We start from the raw sequence: 16,832 nt of genomic DNA, 5'->3' as shown, positions 1-16,832 counted from the left end.
TGACGGGTGATGCGATTACGTCTGTGATGTCATTACAGCGTACGATGGTTGACTCCACACCGCCATTTTGATTCCTGTGCCCTTCAGGCCAAACATTTCGTTGAACCTGTCATATATCACAATCGCCATGCTCTACCTTCACGTTTTTCATTCAGTGTGAAACATAAACAAACCGATTGTTAAAATGACCAAATATCGAAAGCATAGGCGTGAAGGGTCTTCCAAAGACGCAGTATGTATAGGCCTTATGCTTCATGCCCTAATGCCTCACCTTCAGGCTGCTTCAGACACATTAGCCCAGGTTTATGAATACAGTAGTATCGTTTTCATAATGATAACATAAATAATAATGATATAGTAAATATAATCATAACATGCAGTGCAGGATAATCATGACATGCAACTGGACCTGACGGCATCAGCCCACAGGTCCTAAAATCCTGCTCTGCCGCTCTTTCACTCCCTCTCTCTGTTCTCTTCGCACTCTCTTTTGCTCAACGTCATCTGCCATCAGCTTGGAAATCAGCCAACATCACCGCTTTACATAAAAAATGTGCAAAAACAGATCCTTGCAACGACAGACCAATCAGCCTACTCCAAATTATCAGCAAAGTCATGGAATCCATCATTGCTTCGGATATCAAATCTTTCCTCTTCTCCAATGGCTTGATCTCTGATCATCAATTTAGATTCAGACCAGGTCACTCTACTCTGGACGTGCTGCTTCTGCTGTCTCAACAATGGATGGAGGTCCTCAATGCCCAACAGGAAATTAGAGCTGTCTCACTTGCTATAGCACGTGCCTTCGATACGGTCTGGCACTCCGCTCTGCTCACCAAACTCTACTCCGATGGTATCCATGGAAATCTCCACACATGGCTTGCGGACTTTCTCTCTAGTCGTAGTCAACGTGTGGCCCTGAATGGGTTTCTCTCATCTCCCCTTCCTGTTCAGGCTGGAGTTCCCCAAGGCAGTGTTCTGGGCCCTGTACTTTTTCTGGTCTTCATCAATGATCTCTCCGACTCTCTTGAAAATCCTCTATCTCTTTGCTGATGACTCCACTCTCTGCCGCTCCATTCCTCATCCCTCAGATTGGCAGTCTGCAGCCTCCTCACTCTCTGGAGACCTGGACAAAATTACAGACTGGTCAAACAAGTGGAACATGTCTTTCAATCCTGACAAATCTCACACTCTTACTATGTCTCTCTGAAAAGACCGACTGGCCAACTCTCCCATCCACTTCCTGAACAATCCTCTCCAAGAAGTTCTGTCACTCAAGCTTTTCGGTCTCACCATCTGCCATGATCTTTCATGGGAAAACCACATTTCCAAGCTGGCCTCCAAAGCCAGTCGCTGACTGGGCATCCTCCATCGTGTGAAGTCCTTTCTTGGCACACCTGAGCTCCTTACCACATACAAGGCTTTCATCCACAGCTCAATGGATTACTGTTCTCCCCTCTGGGCCGGTGCTCCTGCCTCACACCTAGCTTGGCTTTACGCTGTTGAAACCAAAGTGTTCAGAATCATTGGAATCTCCCGCGATGAAGCTACCTCTGAGGGCCTCTCACTTACTCACCACAGGCAAGTTGGTGGTATTTCTGTCTTCTACCGACTCCTCTCCGGCCTTGCTCCCCCAGCTCTCTCTGTGCTCTGTCCCCCAAATATTCCTGCAGGTCGCACAAGATCCACCTGCAACCCTCTTATGGTTAAACTGCCAAAATCAAGACTCTCTGCTCACCTTCACTCCATCATTCCTCATTTGTCCCGCCTCTGGAACAAATTCCTCACTCTCTTCAATCCCACTCCTCCCTCCAGATCTTTCAAACAGCTGTTCACCACCATCTCTTATCTTCCCCCATCCAAAACCTTGATCTTTTCGACCCCCGCTAATTTCACCCCAGATCCACTTTTTTGAAATACCAACTTCTTTCCTGGAAGTCCTTGAAGTGTCCTTGTGTTTTATACTTCTCCCACCCCCCTCCCCTTCCCACGCCTCCTTCCCCCAAGACCTTTCCCTCCCACAGATCTCCCGACGTCCCTGCTCTCAAATGTTTTGTTTGTGTGCTTCCCCTTCTCTCCCCATCTTGTCTATCACTCCCCTTATTATATACTTTGTGTGTCTGTTTTGATTTTTTTTGTGTGATAAATGTTAGCTCTTTCACGAGCCTCGATCCTGTATACCAAAAAACAAAACAAAAAAACATGCAATCCCTTTGGCATGACTGCAAAGATGCTGGATTGAAGTGGTGTATGGTTGGTTCGTTGTTGACTCAAAACGTATAAAATAAACCATTGTCTCAATGCAATCTCTTCACTTCCATGGTGACAAACAGCTTAGAGACTTTGAGTACTTCAAAATAATTTAATATTATACTTGCATTATTTGCTAACTGACATCTCCACCCAGATCATACCATCCTCTTCAACTAAAGTATCAAAGAAGCCCAGCTACGCCGCTGTCAGACCTTTGGACTTGTTTATAAAGTACTTGCAGGGATACCCGGTGTTGTCCGGTCTAAGTTTTGTGGGGGCCTAAAACACTCATCCACCCACTGAGGAATTTGGTCCCAACACACTTCCCCACACCCATGATAGAGCGATTAAAAGAAGAAGAAACCCACCAAAAATCCAACTTTTCAATTTTTTTTTTTTTTTCAATTTTTATTTTGTCTATAACACTCGTTGGCACTCACTAATGAATCTCTGACAGTTTGGCGAATATCCATTCAGCCATCTCTGAGAAAAATGGTGACACACACACACACACACACACACACACACACACACACACACACACACACACACACACACACACACACACACACACACACACACACACACTAAAAGAACGTCCAAAGAAACAAGAAAGGTGACGCATCTATTGGAACTGTAGATGGATAGATTTTAAACAATATGCACCGAACGATGAAAAATTGGCAGAACAACTGAAATTAGTGAAACGGTTTTCCGACGACATCCAAATGGAATTTGGCCAAGATAAGTGTGCAAAGTGCATATTCGTACAAGGTCGACAAACAAAAACGGACAACGTATAAATAAAAGAAGTATAAAACACGTGGACACTGCTAGGACTTCCAGAAAAGAGGTCGGTATTTCAAAAAAGTGGATCTGGGGTGAGTTAACAGGGGTAGAAAAGATCAAGGTTTTGGATGGGGGAAGATAAGAGATGGTGGTGAACAGCTGTTTGAAAGACCTGGAGGGAGGAGTGGGATTGAAGAGAGTGAGGAAGTTCGGTCCAGAGGCAGGAGTAAAGAGGAATGAAAGAGTGAAGGTGAAAAGAGAGTCTTGATTTTGGTAGTTTAACCATAAGAGGGTTGCCGGCGGATCTTATGCTTCCTGAAGGAATATTTGCGGGACAGAGCACAGACAGAGCTGGGGGAGCTCGGCCGGAGAGGAGTCGGTAGAAGACAGAAAGACCACCAACCTGCCGGCGGTGAGTGAGTGAAAGGCCCTCAGAGTTAGCTTCATCGCGGGAGATTCCAATGATTCTGAAAGCTTTGGTTTCAACAGCGTGAAGCAGAGCTAGGTGTGAGGAAGGAGCACCAGCCCAGAGGACAGAAAAGTATCCCATTGCGCCGCGGATGAAAGCCTTGTGTGTGGTGAGCTCAGGTGTGCCAAGGAAGGACTTCACACGACGGAGGATGCCCAGTCAGCGACTGGCTTTGGTGGCCAGCTTGGAAATGTGGTTTTCCCAGGAAAAATCATGGCAGATTGTGAGACCCAAGAGCTTGAGTGACGGAACTTCTTAGAGGGGATTGTTGAGAAAGTAGATGGGAGGGTTGTCCAGACGGTCTTTTCGAAGAGACATAGTGAGAGTGTGAGATTCGTCAGGATTGAAAGACATGTTCTACTTGTTTGACCAGTCTGTTATTTTGTCCAGGTCTACAGAGAGTGAGGAGGCTGCAGACTACTGATCTGAGGGATGAGGTATGGAGTGGCAGAGAGTGGAGTCATCATCCAAGAGATAGAGAGAATTTTCCAGAGAGTCTGAGAGATCATTGATGAAGACCAGAAAAAGCACAGGGCCCAGAACACTGCCTTGGGGAACTCCAGCCTGAACAGGAAGGTGAGATGAGAGAAATCCATTCAGGGCCACACGTTCACGATGACCAGAGAGGAAGTCTGTAAGCCATGCATGGAGATTTCCATCGATACCATCGGAGGAGAGTTTGGCGAGCAGAGCGGGGTGCCAGACCGTATCGAAGGCACGTGATATGTCAAGGGAAACGGCTCTAATTTCCTGTTTGGAATTAATGACCTCCATCCATTGTTGAGACAGCAGAAGCAGGATGTCCAGAGTAGAATGACCTGGTCTGAATCCAAATTGACGATCCGAGATCAAGCCATTTGAGAAGAGGAAGGATTTGATGTCAGAAGCGATGATTGATTCCATGACCTTGCTGATTATTGGGAGCAGGCTGATTGGTCTGTAGTTGCAAGGATCTGTTTTTGCACCTTTTTTGTATAAAACGGTAATGTTTGCTGATTTCCAAGTACAGACTTGGCATTTAATATGGAATATTTTTTTGTGGGGGTGAACTTACTTTTCATGATGTCTTAGAACCAAAAGTTCATTGGAATTATGTTGAAATTATTCTAGATTTTGTTAATGTGACCTTTAAAAGAAACAAAAACCACATTTGACATTTCAAAACAAAGAAATTGATCCTTGAAAGTGATGTAAACTGATATCGACTTCAATTCATGGACAGTACTGTGTTAAACTTCTGTGCGTTTTCCAGAAGTATCTCTTTATTTTGCACATTAGCCAAATTTGTTTTTAACAAAAACAAAAGTTAAATTACAACTGGGATTACGGACAGTAAAATTACAGTTCAGTACTTCGTGTAACCCCCACGAGCATTCAGGAGAGCACGTACACGTTGAAGCATGCTGTTCACGAGAGTTGCCAGGGTTTGGACAGGAATCGCTTGCCATGCAGTGACAATAGCCTGCTGCAATTCACGCACAGAGGTCGGCTGCTGGTCCAAGTGGTCGATTTGACGCGTTAATTCTGCCCACAAGTTCTCTGTCGGATTCATATCCGGGGACATGGCAGGCCACTCCATATGCTCTACACCACGGTCAGCAAGAAAGTGTTGGATCATGCGAGCACGATGAGGCCGTGCATTGTCATCTTGGAAGACAAAGTTTCCTCGAAAGGCTGCACGAGCAAATGGAAGCAATGTTTCTTCCAGAATGGCCCTGTAGCGGTTTCCATTCAGAACAACCAGGTCAGTTTTGCCCCCTGCATGAAAAGCAGCCCAAACGGTCACCCCACCACCTCCAGCTTGGACTCTTGGCACTATACAATCTTTGTTGTAGGCTTCATGCACTTGTCTGCGCACTCGGACGCGGCCATCTTGACGATAGACCAGAAATCTAGACTCGTCACTGAAGATCACGTGATTCCAGTGTCCTGGCTGCCATTGTCGGTGCTCTCTGGCCCACTGCAATCGGCGCTGGTGGTGTTGTCTGGTCAGGTGTGGCTTTCTCAGGGGATGCCTGGCACGATAGCCTGCTTGAACCAGTCGTTGGTTGACTAGCCTTCTGGATTCAGGCACATTTGTCAGTTGCTGCCACTCAGCCCTAAGCCGATTAGCTGACGTGGTACGGCCATTGCGGACTAACCGGTGCAGCTGGTGATCATCCCTCCTTGTGGTTCTGCGGGGACGTCCTGGCCTCGGTATTGGAGTCGGGACACCCCTCTGAGCATTTCGTTTCGGGATCTTTGACACCTGACCTTGAGTGATGCCATACTGCCGAGCAATAGCACGCTGTTTCATGCCGTAATTTCGTAAAGCCACCACTCCATGACAAACAACATTGTCGAGTTGACGGACCATCTCCAGAGGAATGAATGAATGAATGAATGAATAATGAATGATCGTTTTAAGGCCATTTTCCCCGCGAGAGCGGGGGTTAGCCTTGCGGACCCCATGACAATCATGGTTCCCTGTTTGAGGCAATGTTATTATGGCCGGATGCCCTTCCTGACACCTTTTGCCAAGTCTGTAGATGGCAGATGACCTTGAGCAAAATAGAGGGTGAAGAGAACAGCGAGAGGGTGAGCTAGAGCGGCAGAGCAGGATTTTAGGACCCGTGGGCTGATGCCGTCTGGTCCAGTTGCAGAATCAGAGTCGAGGATTGACAAAAACCTCTCCACCTTGTTCGGAGAGAAAGACAGAGTCCAGGAGCAGCTCGGTTCGACTGGGAAAGGTGGGTACAGAGAAAGATGGGTTCGGGACACAATAAGGCAAACACAAAGTTGAGGCATTCGGATTTTTCACGTGCTGCGTCAGCTGTGTTGCCGTTTCAGGTAAGGGAGGGGATGGAAGGGAAACAAATACCAGAAACGGATTTGACCAGATGCTACCAGGATTTGGAGGAGGGAGACAGGTTTGAGAGTTCAGTCTTGAGAGTGGAGAGATATTGTTTCCTGGCTCTCCTGAGGGTAGACACACACTTGTTCCGAGCTTTGTGAAAGGAACTGAGATTACCTTCAGTTGTATTAGCCTTCCACAAGGTGAAGGCACGTTACTTCATGGCAATTGCTTCACCACAAGCTTCAGTGTACCATGGACGGGAGGAAGGATATGACAACTGAAGACGAGATGGAATAAATATGTGCATGAGAGAGAGCAGTTTACTTTGGAAGAATTCCAAGGATGAGTTGATGTCAGAGGCAGTAGAGATGGGAGACCAGTCTAGATGATTGATGACTGCTTGAAGACCGTGAAGATCTCACCTCAAGAAACAAAATCAAAGCCATAAACCAACTCGCAGTAACAATATTCCAGTGCAGCTGTGGAATAGTAAACTAGCCACAAGCGGATATCAAAAAACTAGATATCAAAACAAGGAAAGTCCTCACGATCCATAAACTGTTCTTCAAAAATCAGTGCATCCCAAGAATGTAACTGTGGAGGAAAGAAAGAGGTGGCAGCCTGATGGAACTCAACCACGTGCACAGAGCGACACTGTAGGATTAGCCAAGTACGTGAAAAGCTCAACAGACAACCGAATACAATTTGTGTACAAACATGAACACAGCAAACCAGAAAAAACATTTCTCACTAACCTTGCAAAAAACTTCCAAAAACAGGTGTGATAGGAAGATGTCACGCATCAAACCGAAACAACAACGAATACAGCCACAACTATTGCAAAAACGACAAAAGTAAAATGCAAGATGAAATACCAGCGGATATGTAGTGACAACTAGAAGAAAGTCAAAAGAGCAGGGAAATTTAAAAAAAGGTTGGACAGGTCAGGGATATTAGAAAGGATCACAGGAATGGCTAAGACGAGCTCAGCTCAACTGGTATGGAGACCAATCTTTATTAATGCCCAAAACAAAGGACACTACAAGAATGGATTTTAAAAGATGGCAGGACTGAGCCAGAAAGACAAGTGCAGGTTCTGCAAGGTAGAAACAGAAAGCACGAGTCACCACCTATTGGGATGTAAATAACTCATGTCAGAACAGCTGGCACAACAAGGTATGTCGAGTAATCCACTGGCACATCTGCAGAAATTTCAATATTCCAGTTCCACAAAACTCATGGAAACATGAACTAAAAACAATCATTGAAAACAACAACATAATGCTCACGTATGACCTGATGATCCCATCCAGCATGAACATAGAAAACAAAGCATCGCGACAGGATATTGTTATGAATTTGGTAGAGCAACATCTAGAGCTAGGTAGATCTGAATAGGTAGGTATTCGACTGTCGTGACAGGGACTCTACATGTAATAAGTTCTTGATGTTGAGGCGTTTGTCGGGGTAAGATGTATGATTGTGGATCTACCTGGAGATTCGAGTGTTAAGTAGTGAGGGATTAAAGGTAACGCCCCTCCCTGTGAGTCTCACCTAGTAGTCAAACCTTTGTCCATTATGGCACTGCAAACCACATAAACATTAGTTAGGTCCTTAGCGCAACATTAAATAATTCCTTTCCCTGACAATGACTTCGGAACAAATGGACAGGAAACCAGGCCAAAAACACCGCCACAATTGGCCGCCACCGTTTACACCTCCAAGGCCTACAAACCTCGCCTGGCACGTGTTATAACACAAGGACCGCGGGCGCGGGGTCGGGGATGGGAGAGTGGAGCGATGCCACAGAGGGCGTGACCTGGGCGAGCCGGCGAGTTGGGAGGCTATTATTTGCTGAGGAGTGCGCCAATGTGATGTGATCGGCGAGAGATATTATGGACGGTCGGACGCCATTTTAGGGCAGTTGGCAGTTGGCACTGAACAGTTGGCACTTAGCACTCAGCAGTTGGCACTCAGCAGTTGGCACTAGCAGTTGGCACTGAACAGTTGGCACTTGGCTGCCAGCACTCCCGCAGAGAGTCGAGTCGAGTGGAGTTCAAAGGAGTCCTTCCTGTCCCTGGTCAAGTGGAGTTCGTTTGCTTTGTGCAGCCCTGCGTTGGACCGTTGGAGCAAGGGAGCTCGTGGTGTGGGTGTGCCGTTGAACCGACGAGGCCTGGTGGCGCTTGGAGGCGGACGGAGAGGGCCGCGGGGCCGTGTTACACTGAAGACGAAAGGAGCCAGATAAGCCCGATCTCCGCGTTTACACTTTACATGACGAGACGTGTTATTTTCGTATTAACCTCCCTCGTATCGTGTTTGATATCTGTTGTGTGTGGGATCCCAATTTAGGCTTATTAGAGTTATTAGTATTACCGGCGCGGGCTTTTTCACTGTCTTTACTTTTCATTAATAAATCCTTGTATTATTTTCTGTATATATCTGAACGCAGTTTCCTGGGTGTTTGATTTTAATAGATAAGGCGGCGGGGGGGGGGAGCTTCGCTGTGTCCGCCATTCCGCGCGTTTAACTTTAAGTGTTTGATTTGGAATCCGCTATTGAGTTCTCGCCTCGGGAGTTAAAGCCTCGCAATTGGCCATCCGCAACTGTGGTATTAATCGCGGTTGCGTGACAATATATTACTCAGGAACAAAAAGGCAAAGACAGCATTGCTGATTGAGAGATCAGTACGCAGCAATTTTGGCCTAAACAATGCAGAAATCAAGAAAAAGGTCAAATACCAAGACCTCAAGAATGAAGTGAAAAGGTCCTGGAAGTTTAAGAGCGCTGAAATTGTACCAGTGATCATTGGAGCAAGGGGGAGGATAAAGAAGAACCTTACAGAGATCTTAAAAACCATCCCGGGGAACATTATCACAAACGAACCTCGATCGACGTCCTCTTGATTCAATCCACTGTTCTACCCGTCTGCCGGCATAGACCGACACCAAACCTTCCTGAAAACTAATTTTGCATTCTTCCATGTCAGCATTTGTGAATACATGGATTAGTTGCATCCATACAGGGTGTTTTAACAGACTTCACGATGGTGGTACAATCCTCAACGTTAATATTCTGGGTGACATGAAAAGGTCGACGCTGGGTTCTTCCAGCATGGCTCAATATGTGTGTTGAAAAAGGAAGTCATGAAAAAGGATCATGTGGATCATCTTCCTTTGTGGAAAATAATGATGACGTGCTGTTCCAGAAAACTGAATTGCTCACTTAAACGTCCTGTTTCCAGCATTTATTTTCACGAGCAGAGTACCAGCCTTACGGGCAACCTTGTTCTAAGCATGCAACACGTTCTTCTGACACATACCTTTATTGGGGCGGTGTATAGGCACCTGACAGCTCACTCAACTGCCCCCGAAAATAAAATAAATAACCCAGGTTACGTTCATGCAGCAAAAACATGCCTACTACTTATAATTTAAAACACCTCACTGCAATGGAAAACGTGGGGACAGGAATATTGGCTTGTAGAAGGTGGGACTTGTAACACCCTCTCCCACCTACAGGTGGCGCTACATGATATACATTTACATAGAGAATTTGAGACTATTCCCCCCACCACTAATTGGCAAAGATAAAACACCCCGACACACTAATTGGGGTCACACTGATCCTATGTAGCAAATTTGGATGTAATCAAGACTCTCTGCTCAACTTCACTCTTTCATTCCCCTTTTCTCCCACCTCTGGAACAAACTCACTCACTCTCTTCAATCCCACTCCTCCCTCCAGGTCTTTAAAACAGCTGTTCACCACCATCTCTTATCTTCCCCCATCCAAAACCTTGATCTTTTCTACCCTCGCTAATTTCACCCCAAATCCGTCTCTTTAAATCCCCAACTTCTTTCCTGAAATTCCTAGTAGTGAAATTCCTCATAGTGAAATTCCTAGCAGTGAAATTCCTAGTAGTGAAATTCCTAGTAGTGAAATTCCTAGTAGTGAAATTCCGAGTAGTGAAATTCCTAGTCGTGTTAATTTGCTTTATACCGTGTACCCCTCCCTCCTCCCCAGCCACCCCCCCCCCCTCCACAGATCTATCCGCATCCTTGTTCTCTACTGTTGTTGTGCTTGTGTGCTTCCCTCTCTCTCCCCCTCTCCCCCTCTTGTCTCCCATTCCCTTCATTGTATGTTTTATGAGTCTGTGCATGTTTTCATGTTTAATATGGTAGCTCTTACACGAGCCTCGATTCTGTGTAGAAAAATAAATAAATAAAAGAAGATAACTATTGGGCTGGAACTGTAGGAGTAGCACAACAAACAAACACACAAACAAACAAACACCGGTCCATGAATTATAGTAAGGATGAAGATATCCCAGCCCCTTCATCCATTTCTCCCAAACCGACCCGTCTTTATGAAAGTTCTTAAACTCAGGGAAGTTCTTGAGTGGATCTTCCAACTGGGAAAGAAAGAAAGAAACAGTGGTGGTTGAATTGTTTAGAAGATCACCAAGAGCAATAAATACAAACAAATATATAAATACTGAAAGTACAGATAGGCAAGAATAAGTAAACAAGTCATTTAAATGATTTAAAGCTTTCTTACCTGATTTGCTGCTAGAACCTTCCTCCGTGCTGTAGTTGGTGATTGCCTTGTCCGTTGTGCCCGTTTGGATGACTTCTACAGGAAACAATTCAAGAATCACACATTACATATTATACACATAACTCTTCATTCTTTAATAGAGCCGACACGATATTGCCGAGCGGGACGTGCAATCTCCTTTGAGCCGACTCACCTGGGTTTGAATCTCGGCCCAGCTATAAACCATCACCCTGGTGTTTCGCGTCCAGGGCGAGGCATCAATGTGTGCATCACCCATCGGGAGGATGTTGAGCAGGAGGACCCATCTGACAGCTCTAGCTGTTGTTGTATTTTAACTATCAGTACCTGTCCCTGGATCCCTGGTGTTGGGCTAGCGGCTAGGGTGCCGGCTTCGGATCCTAGGATCCTGGGTTCGAATCCCGGTCGATCGCTGAATTAACGCCAGGGGGGGTTGACTCAGCCTGTTCATCCTTCCGAGGTCGGCTAATTGAGTACCAGTTCACTGGTAATTCCCTGTTTGTCGTTAAAGGCGGCAAAAAGGGTTGGCGTCAGGAAGGGCATCCGGCCGTAAAACATTGCTTCAAAAAGGGGACCAAAAAACAACAACAACCACGGTTCCCGAAAAAGGCCAACCCCTGCTTGCGGGGAAAAATGGCCTCTAAAGGTGGTTTAGTACCTGTCTTACCCAACTGCATCTCAATTATGTTTTGCACCTGAGAAGGTGGAGAAAGTTATTTAAACCTTCAGTCTGACTCTGTCATGGGAACTCCCACTTTCCAGTGACCTGGGGAACTCCCACTTTCCAGTGACCTCTCGTCCAGGTTAAACCTAGTGACCCGTCGTCCAGGTTAAACCTACAGTGACCCGTCGTCCAGGTTAAACCTACAGTGACCCGTCGTCCAGGTTAAACCTACAGTGACCCGTCGTCCAGGTTAAACCTACAGTGACCCGTCGTCCAGGTTAAACCTACAGTGACCCGTCGTCCAGGTTAAACCTACAGTGACCCGTCGTCCAGGTTAAACCTACAGTGACCCGTCGTCCAGGTTAAACCTACAGTGACCCGTCGTCCAGGTTAAACCTACAGTGACCCGTCGTCCAGGTTAAACCTACAGTGACCCGTCGTCCAGGTTAAACCTACAGTGACCCGTCGTCCAGGTTAAACCTACAGTGACCCGTCGTCCAGGTTAAACCTACAGTGACCCGTCGTCCAGGTTAAACCTACAGTGACCCGTCGTCCAGGTTAAACCTACAGTGACCCGTCGTCCAGGTTAAACCTACAGTGACCCGTCGTCCAGGTTAAACCTACAGTGACCCCGTCGTCCAGGTTAAACCTACAGTGACCCCGTCGTCCAGGTTAAACCTACAGTGACCCGTCGTCCAGGTTAAACCTACAGTGACCCGTCGTCCAGGTTAAACCTACAGTGACCCGTCGTCCAGGTTAAACCTACAGTGACCCGTCGTCCAGGTTAAACCTACAGTGACCCGTCGTCCAGGTTAAACCTACAGTGACCCGTCGTCCAGGTTAAACCTACAGTGACCCGTCGTCCAGGTTAAACCTACAGTGACCGGTCGTCCAGGTCAAACCTCCAGTGACCCGTCGTCCAGGTCAAACCTCCAGTGACCCGTCGTCCAGGTCAAACCTCTAGGTCAAACGTCCAGTGACCCGTCGTCCAGGTCAAACGTCCAGTGACCCGTCGTCCAGGTCAAACGTCCAGTGACCCGTCGTCCAGGTCAAACGTCCAGTGACCCGTCGTCCAGGTCAAACGTCCAGTGACCCGTCGTCCAGGTCAAACGTCCAGTGACCCGTCGTCCAGGTCAAACGTCCAGTGACCCGTCGTCCAGGTCAAACGTCCAGTGACCCGTCGTCCAGGTCAAACGTCCAGTGACCCGTCGTCCAGGTCAAACGTCCAGTGACCCGTCGTCCAGGTCAAACGTCCAGTGACCCGTCGTCCAGGTCAAACGTCCAGTGACCCGTCGTCCAGGTCAAACGTCCAGTGACCCGTCGTCCAGGTCAAACGTCCAGTGACCCGTCGTCCAGGTCAAACGTCCAGTGACCCGTCGTCCAGGTCAAACCTGCAGTGACCCGTCGTCCAGGTCAAACCTCCAGTGACCCGTCGTCCAGGTCAAACCTCCAGTGACCCGTCGTCCAGGTCAAACCTCCAGTGACCCGTCGTCCAGGTCAAACCTCCAGTGACCCGTCGTCCAGGTCAAACCTCCAGTGACCCGTCGTCCAGGTCAAACCTCCAGTGACCCGTCGTCCAGGTCAAACCTCCAGTGACCCGTCGTCCAGGTCAAACCTCCAGTGACCCGTCGTCCAGGTCAAACCTCCAGTGACCCGTCGTCCAGGTCAAACCTCCAGTGACCCGTCGTCCAGGTCAAACCTCCAGTGACCCGTCGTCCAGGTCAAACCTCCAGTGACCCGTCGTCCAGGTCAAACCTCCAGTGACCCGTCGTCCAGGTCAAACCTCCAGTGACCCGTCGTCCAGGTCAAACCTCCAGTGACCCGTCGTCCAGGCTAAACCTCCAGTGACCCGTCGTCCAGGTCAAACCTCCAGTGACCCGTCGTCCAGGTCAAACCTCCAGTGACCCGTCGTCCAGGTCAAACCTCCAGTGACCCGTCGTCCAGGTTAAACCTCAAGTGACCCGTCGTCCAGGTTAAACCTCAAGTGACCCGTCGTCCAGGTTAAACCTCCAGTGACCCGTCGTCCAGGTTAAACGTCCAGTGACCCATCGTCCAGGTTAAACGTCCAGTGACCCGTCGTCCAGGTTAAACCTCCAGTGACCCATCCAGGTTAAACCTCCAGTGACCCATCCAGGTTAAACCTCCAGTGAGCCGTCCAGATTAAACGTCCAGTGACCCGTCGTCCAGGTTAAACGTCCAGTGACCCGTCATCCAGGTTAAACCTCCAGTGAGCCGTCCAGATTAAACGTCCAGTGACCTGTCGTGCAGGTTAAACCTCCAGTGACCCGTCGTCCAGGTTAAACCTCCAGTGACCCGTCGTCCAGGTTAAACCTCCAGTGACCCGTCGTCCAGGTTAAACCTCCAGTGACCCGTCGTCCAGGTTAAACCTCCAGTGACCCGTCGTCCTGGTTAAACGTCCAGTGACCTGTCGTGCAGGTTAAACGTCCAGTGACCCGTCGTGCAGGTTAAACCTCCAGTGACCCGTCGTCCAGGTTAAGCCTCCAGTGACCCGTCGTCCAGGTTATACCTCCAGTGACCCGTCGTCCAGGTTAAACCTCCAGTGACCCGTCGTCCAGGTTAAACCTCCAGTGACCCGTCGTCCAGGTTAAACCTCCAGTGACCCGTCGTCCAGGTTAAACCTCCAGTGACCCGTCGTCCAGGTTAAACCTCCAGTGACCCGTCGTCCAGGTTAAACCTCCTGTGACCCGTCGTCCAGGTTAAACGTCCAGTGACCCGTCGTCCAGGTTAAACATCCGATCCAGTCACCTGTCCGGTTAACCTTCTGGAATCCAAGCTAATTGCACACATTAACTCTTATTCCTCACTTCTCCCATCTATGTCACAACTTTCCAGCAGCTGTTCTGTTTCAATCTTCCCTCCAGGACTACAGCACAGGTAGGTAAGCAGTGAACCAACACCTCGTGTCATCCCCAATTCTGACCCATGATCTTTATCACCCCCACTAACCTCTCCGATCTTTATCACCCCCACTAACCTCTCCGATCTTTATCACCCCCACTAACCTCTCCGATCTTTAACACCCCCACTAACCTCTCCGATCTTTATCACCCCCACTAACCTCTCCGATCTTTATCACCCCCACTAACCTCTCCGATCTTTAACACCCCCACTAACCTCTCCGATCTTTATCACCCCCACTAACCTCTCCGATCTTTATCACCCCCACTAACCTCTCCGATCTTTATCACCCCCACTAACCTCTCCGATCTTTATCACCCCCACTAACCTCTCCGATCTTTAACACCCCCACTAACCTCTCCGATCTTTATCACCCCCACTAACCTCTCCGATCTTTATCACCCCCACTAACCTCTCCGATCTTTATCACCCCCACTAACCTCTCCCAACTCACTCATCTCACTTGAGTGTTTGCTCCTCCACTCATATTTTCCAATTCATTAATTCCCTTGATCTCACTGTCAGTTCCACCTCACCTTCCATGAGCCTCGCTCCTGTAAAAAGCAAAAGGGACCAGCGTCCAATCGACTAACAGTAACTCTAACATGGTCTAATGTTACACCGCCCTCAACTGAGGGAACCCCATAGAGGTAACGTAAGGTACACCAGGTAAATGAGACCCGAGGGTAGATCCCACACACCATGGGAGATTGCGACTCACCCTCGCACCTGAAACCGACATGACAATTATATAAAGATTTTAACATAAACAATTAAACCTCGGACTCATCTTCAAACACGGTGCTCACCCTCATCTTTAGCGGATGACGCCTCCGGCCTTGTGCTTCTATCCTCAAATCATTCATAGAAACTTAATGTGACAAACATCACGTAATCGTTATCCAAAAAAACCCGGATTTCCTTAAAAAAAACACACGAAAAACTGACTAGACCGTGAAGATCCGTTTCATCTTCCCGCCGTAGTTTAATTCTTCCAATAAATGTAATTTCTTATTGGTTATAAAGATATTGTTAAACGAGCCATCGGCGATAAACCGATAATGTTTTATGTATTTACTCTTCAAACATATAAAACTTTAAAATCTGCCGTGCAAGAAAACGAGACGAACCAAACGTGCATTGCATATTATACACCGCCCAAAGTCGTTGCTTGTAGATCTTTGACGGAGAGAAGTTAAAGCTCAAGCCAAGATGAAAACAAAAAAAGATAAATTACGGTTTAGCTTAATTGCGCAATGAAGCAAAACGTCTAAATGCATTTTACATTTTCATTTGAACCGGAAGTGTTACCTCGCTTAACGGTGAAAATTCCCGCTGAGTAAGGTCTGTGGTTCAAACACCGACGGAATGATACCAAAGACTTTACAGCGCGGGAAACCATTGCCGAATAGCCTCGTGCATTGAAATTCCTTGTACGAAGGAACTCACTATCATTATGTCTTCGGAAGTCAAGGTCGTGCAGTTGATCTTCCGATCTGGGTTTTAATTGATGCTGCGGTTTAAACCTAGAGGGATCATGGGTGATGGTCAGTGCAGGTTGAGCTTGAGATGCTCAGTCACCCCATAACCCAGACTGGGTGGTGTCGTGGTTCGAGTTTCCGCTCTGAATCTGGGAAGTTAACGGTTGCAACCCTGGCTGAGTCATGGCAGAGTTAAGTAGAGTTCATAGAACATGATGGATACTCCGTGCAGTGTTCAGGTAAATACATGAAGGTCTTCAGCGAGAGTTCATAGAACATGATGGATATCCCATGCAATGTTCAGGTAAATACATGAGGGTCTTCAGCGAGAGTTCATAGAATATGATGGATATCCCGTGCAATGTTCAGGTAAATACATGAGGGTCTTCAAGTTCAACGAGAGTTCATAGACCATGATGGATAGATACTACGTGCAGTGTTCAGGTAAATACATGAGGGTCTTCAACGAGAGTTCATAGACCATGATGGATAGATACTACGTGCAGTGTTCAGGTAAATACATGAGGGTCTTCAACTAGAGAGTTCATAGAACATGATGGATATCCCGTGCAATGTTCAGGTAAATACATGAGGGTCTTCAACGAGAGTTCATAGACCATGATGGATAGATACTACGTGCAGTGTTCAGGTAAATACATGAAGGTCTTCAACGAGAGTTCATAGACCATGATGGATAGATACTTCGTGCAGTGTTCAGGTAAATACATGAGGGTCTTCAACTAGAGAGTTCATAGAACATGATGGATATCCCATGCAATGTTCAGGTAAATACATGAGGGTCTTCAACGAGAGTTCATAGACCATGATGGATAGATACTACGTGCA

At 47.4% G+C, this 16,832-nt stretch overlaps 1 protein-coding gene across 4 annotated transcripts in view; it reads right to left on the bottom strand.

Annotated features, from left to right (window-relative positions):
- Positions 1–15,511, bottom strand: part of NAA40 (N-alpha-acetyltransferase 40, NatD catalytic subunit) — a 24,557-nt gene extending 9,046 nt beyond the window's left edge. For 2 of the 4 annotated variants that reach the window (XR_010986427.2, XM_068131419.2), the window contains exons 1-3: positions 11,098–11,657; positions 10,905–10,979; positions 10,706–10,758 (exon numbers count right to left, since the gene is read on the bottom strand). Coding sequence is in view for 3 of the 4 variants with exons in the window: in XM_068131419.2 (XP_067987520.2) it covers positions 10,706–10,758; positions 10,905–10,979; positions 11,098–11,181 (212 nt within the window). In the remaining variant the exon portion in view is untranslated. Of the gene's footprint in view, positions 1–10,705; positions 10,759–10,904; positions 10,980–11,097; positions 11,666–15,314 lie in introns of those variants that run through there. The other 2 variants (XM_068131421.2, XM_068131420.2) reach the window with 2 other exon arrangements.
- Between the last annotated feature and the right edge of the window lie 1,321 nt (positions 15,512–16,832).

This window comes from Myxine glutinosa, chromosome 11, assembly GCF_964187855.1.
Source record: "Myxine glutinosa chromosome 11, kmMyxGlut1.1, whole genome shotgun sequence".
Taxonomy (NCBI): Eukaryota; Metazoa; Chordata; class Myxini; order Myxiniformes; family Myxinidae; genus Myxine; species Myxine glutinosa.
The sequence above is the reverse complement of the archived record's forward strand: the minus strand, read 5'-3'. Positions and strand labels throughout refer to the sequence as shown.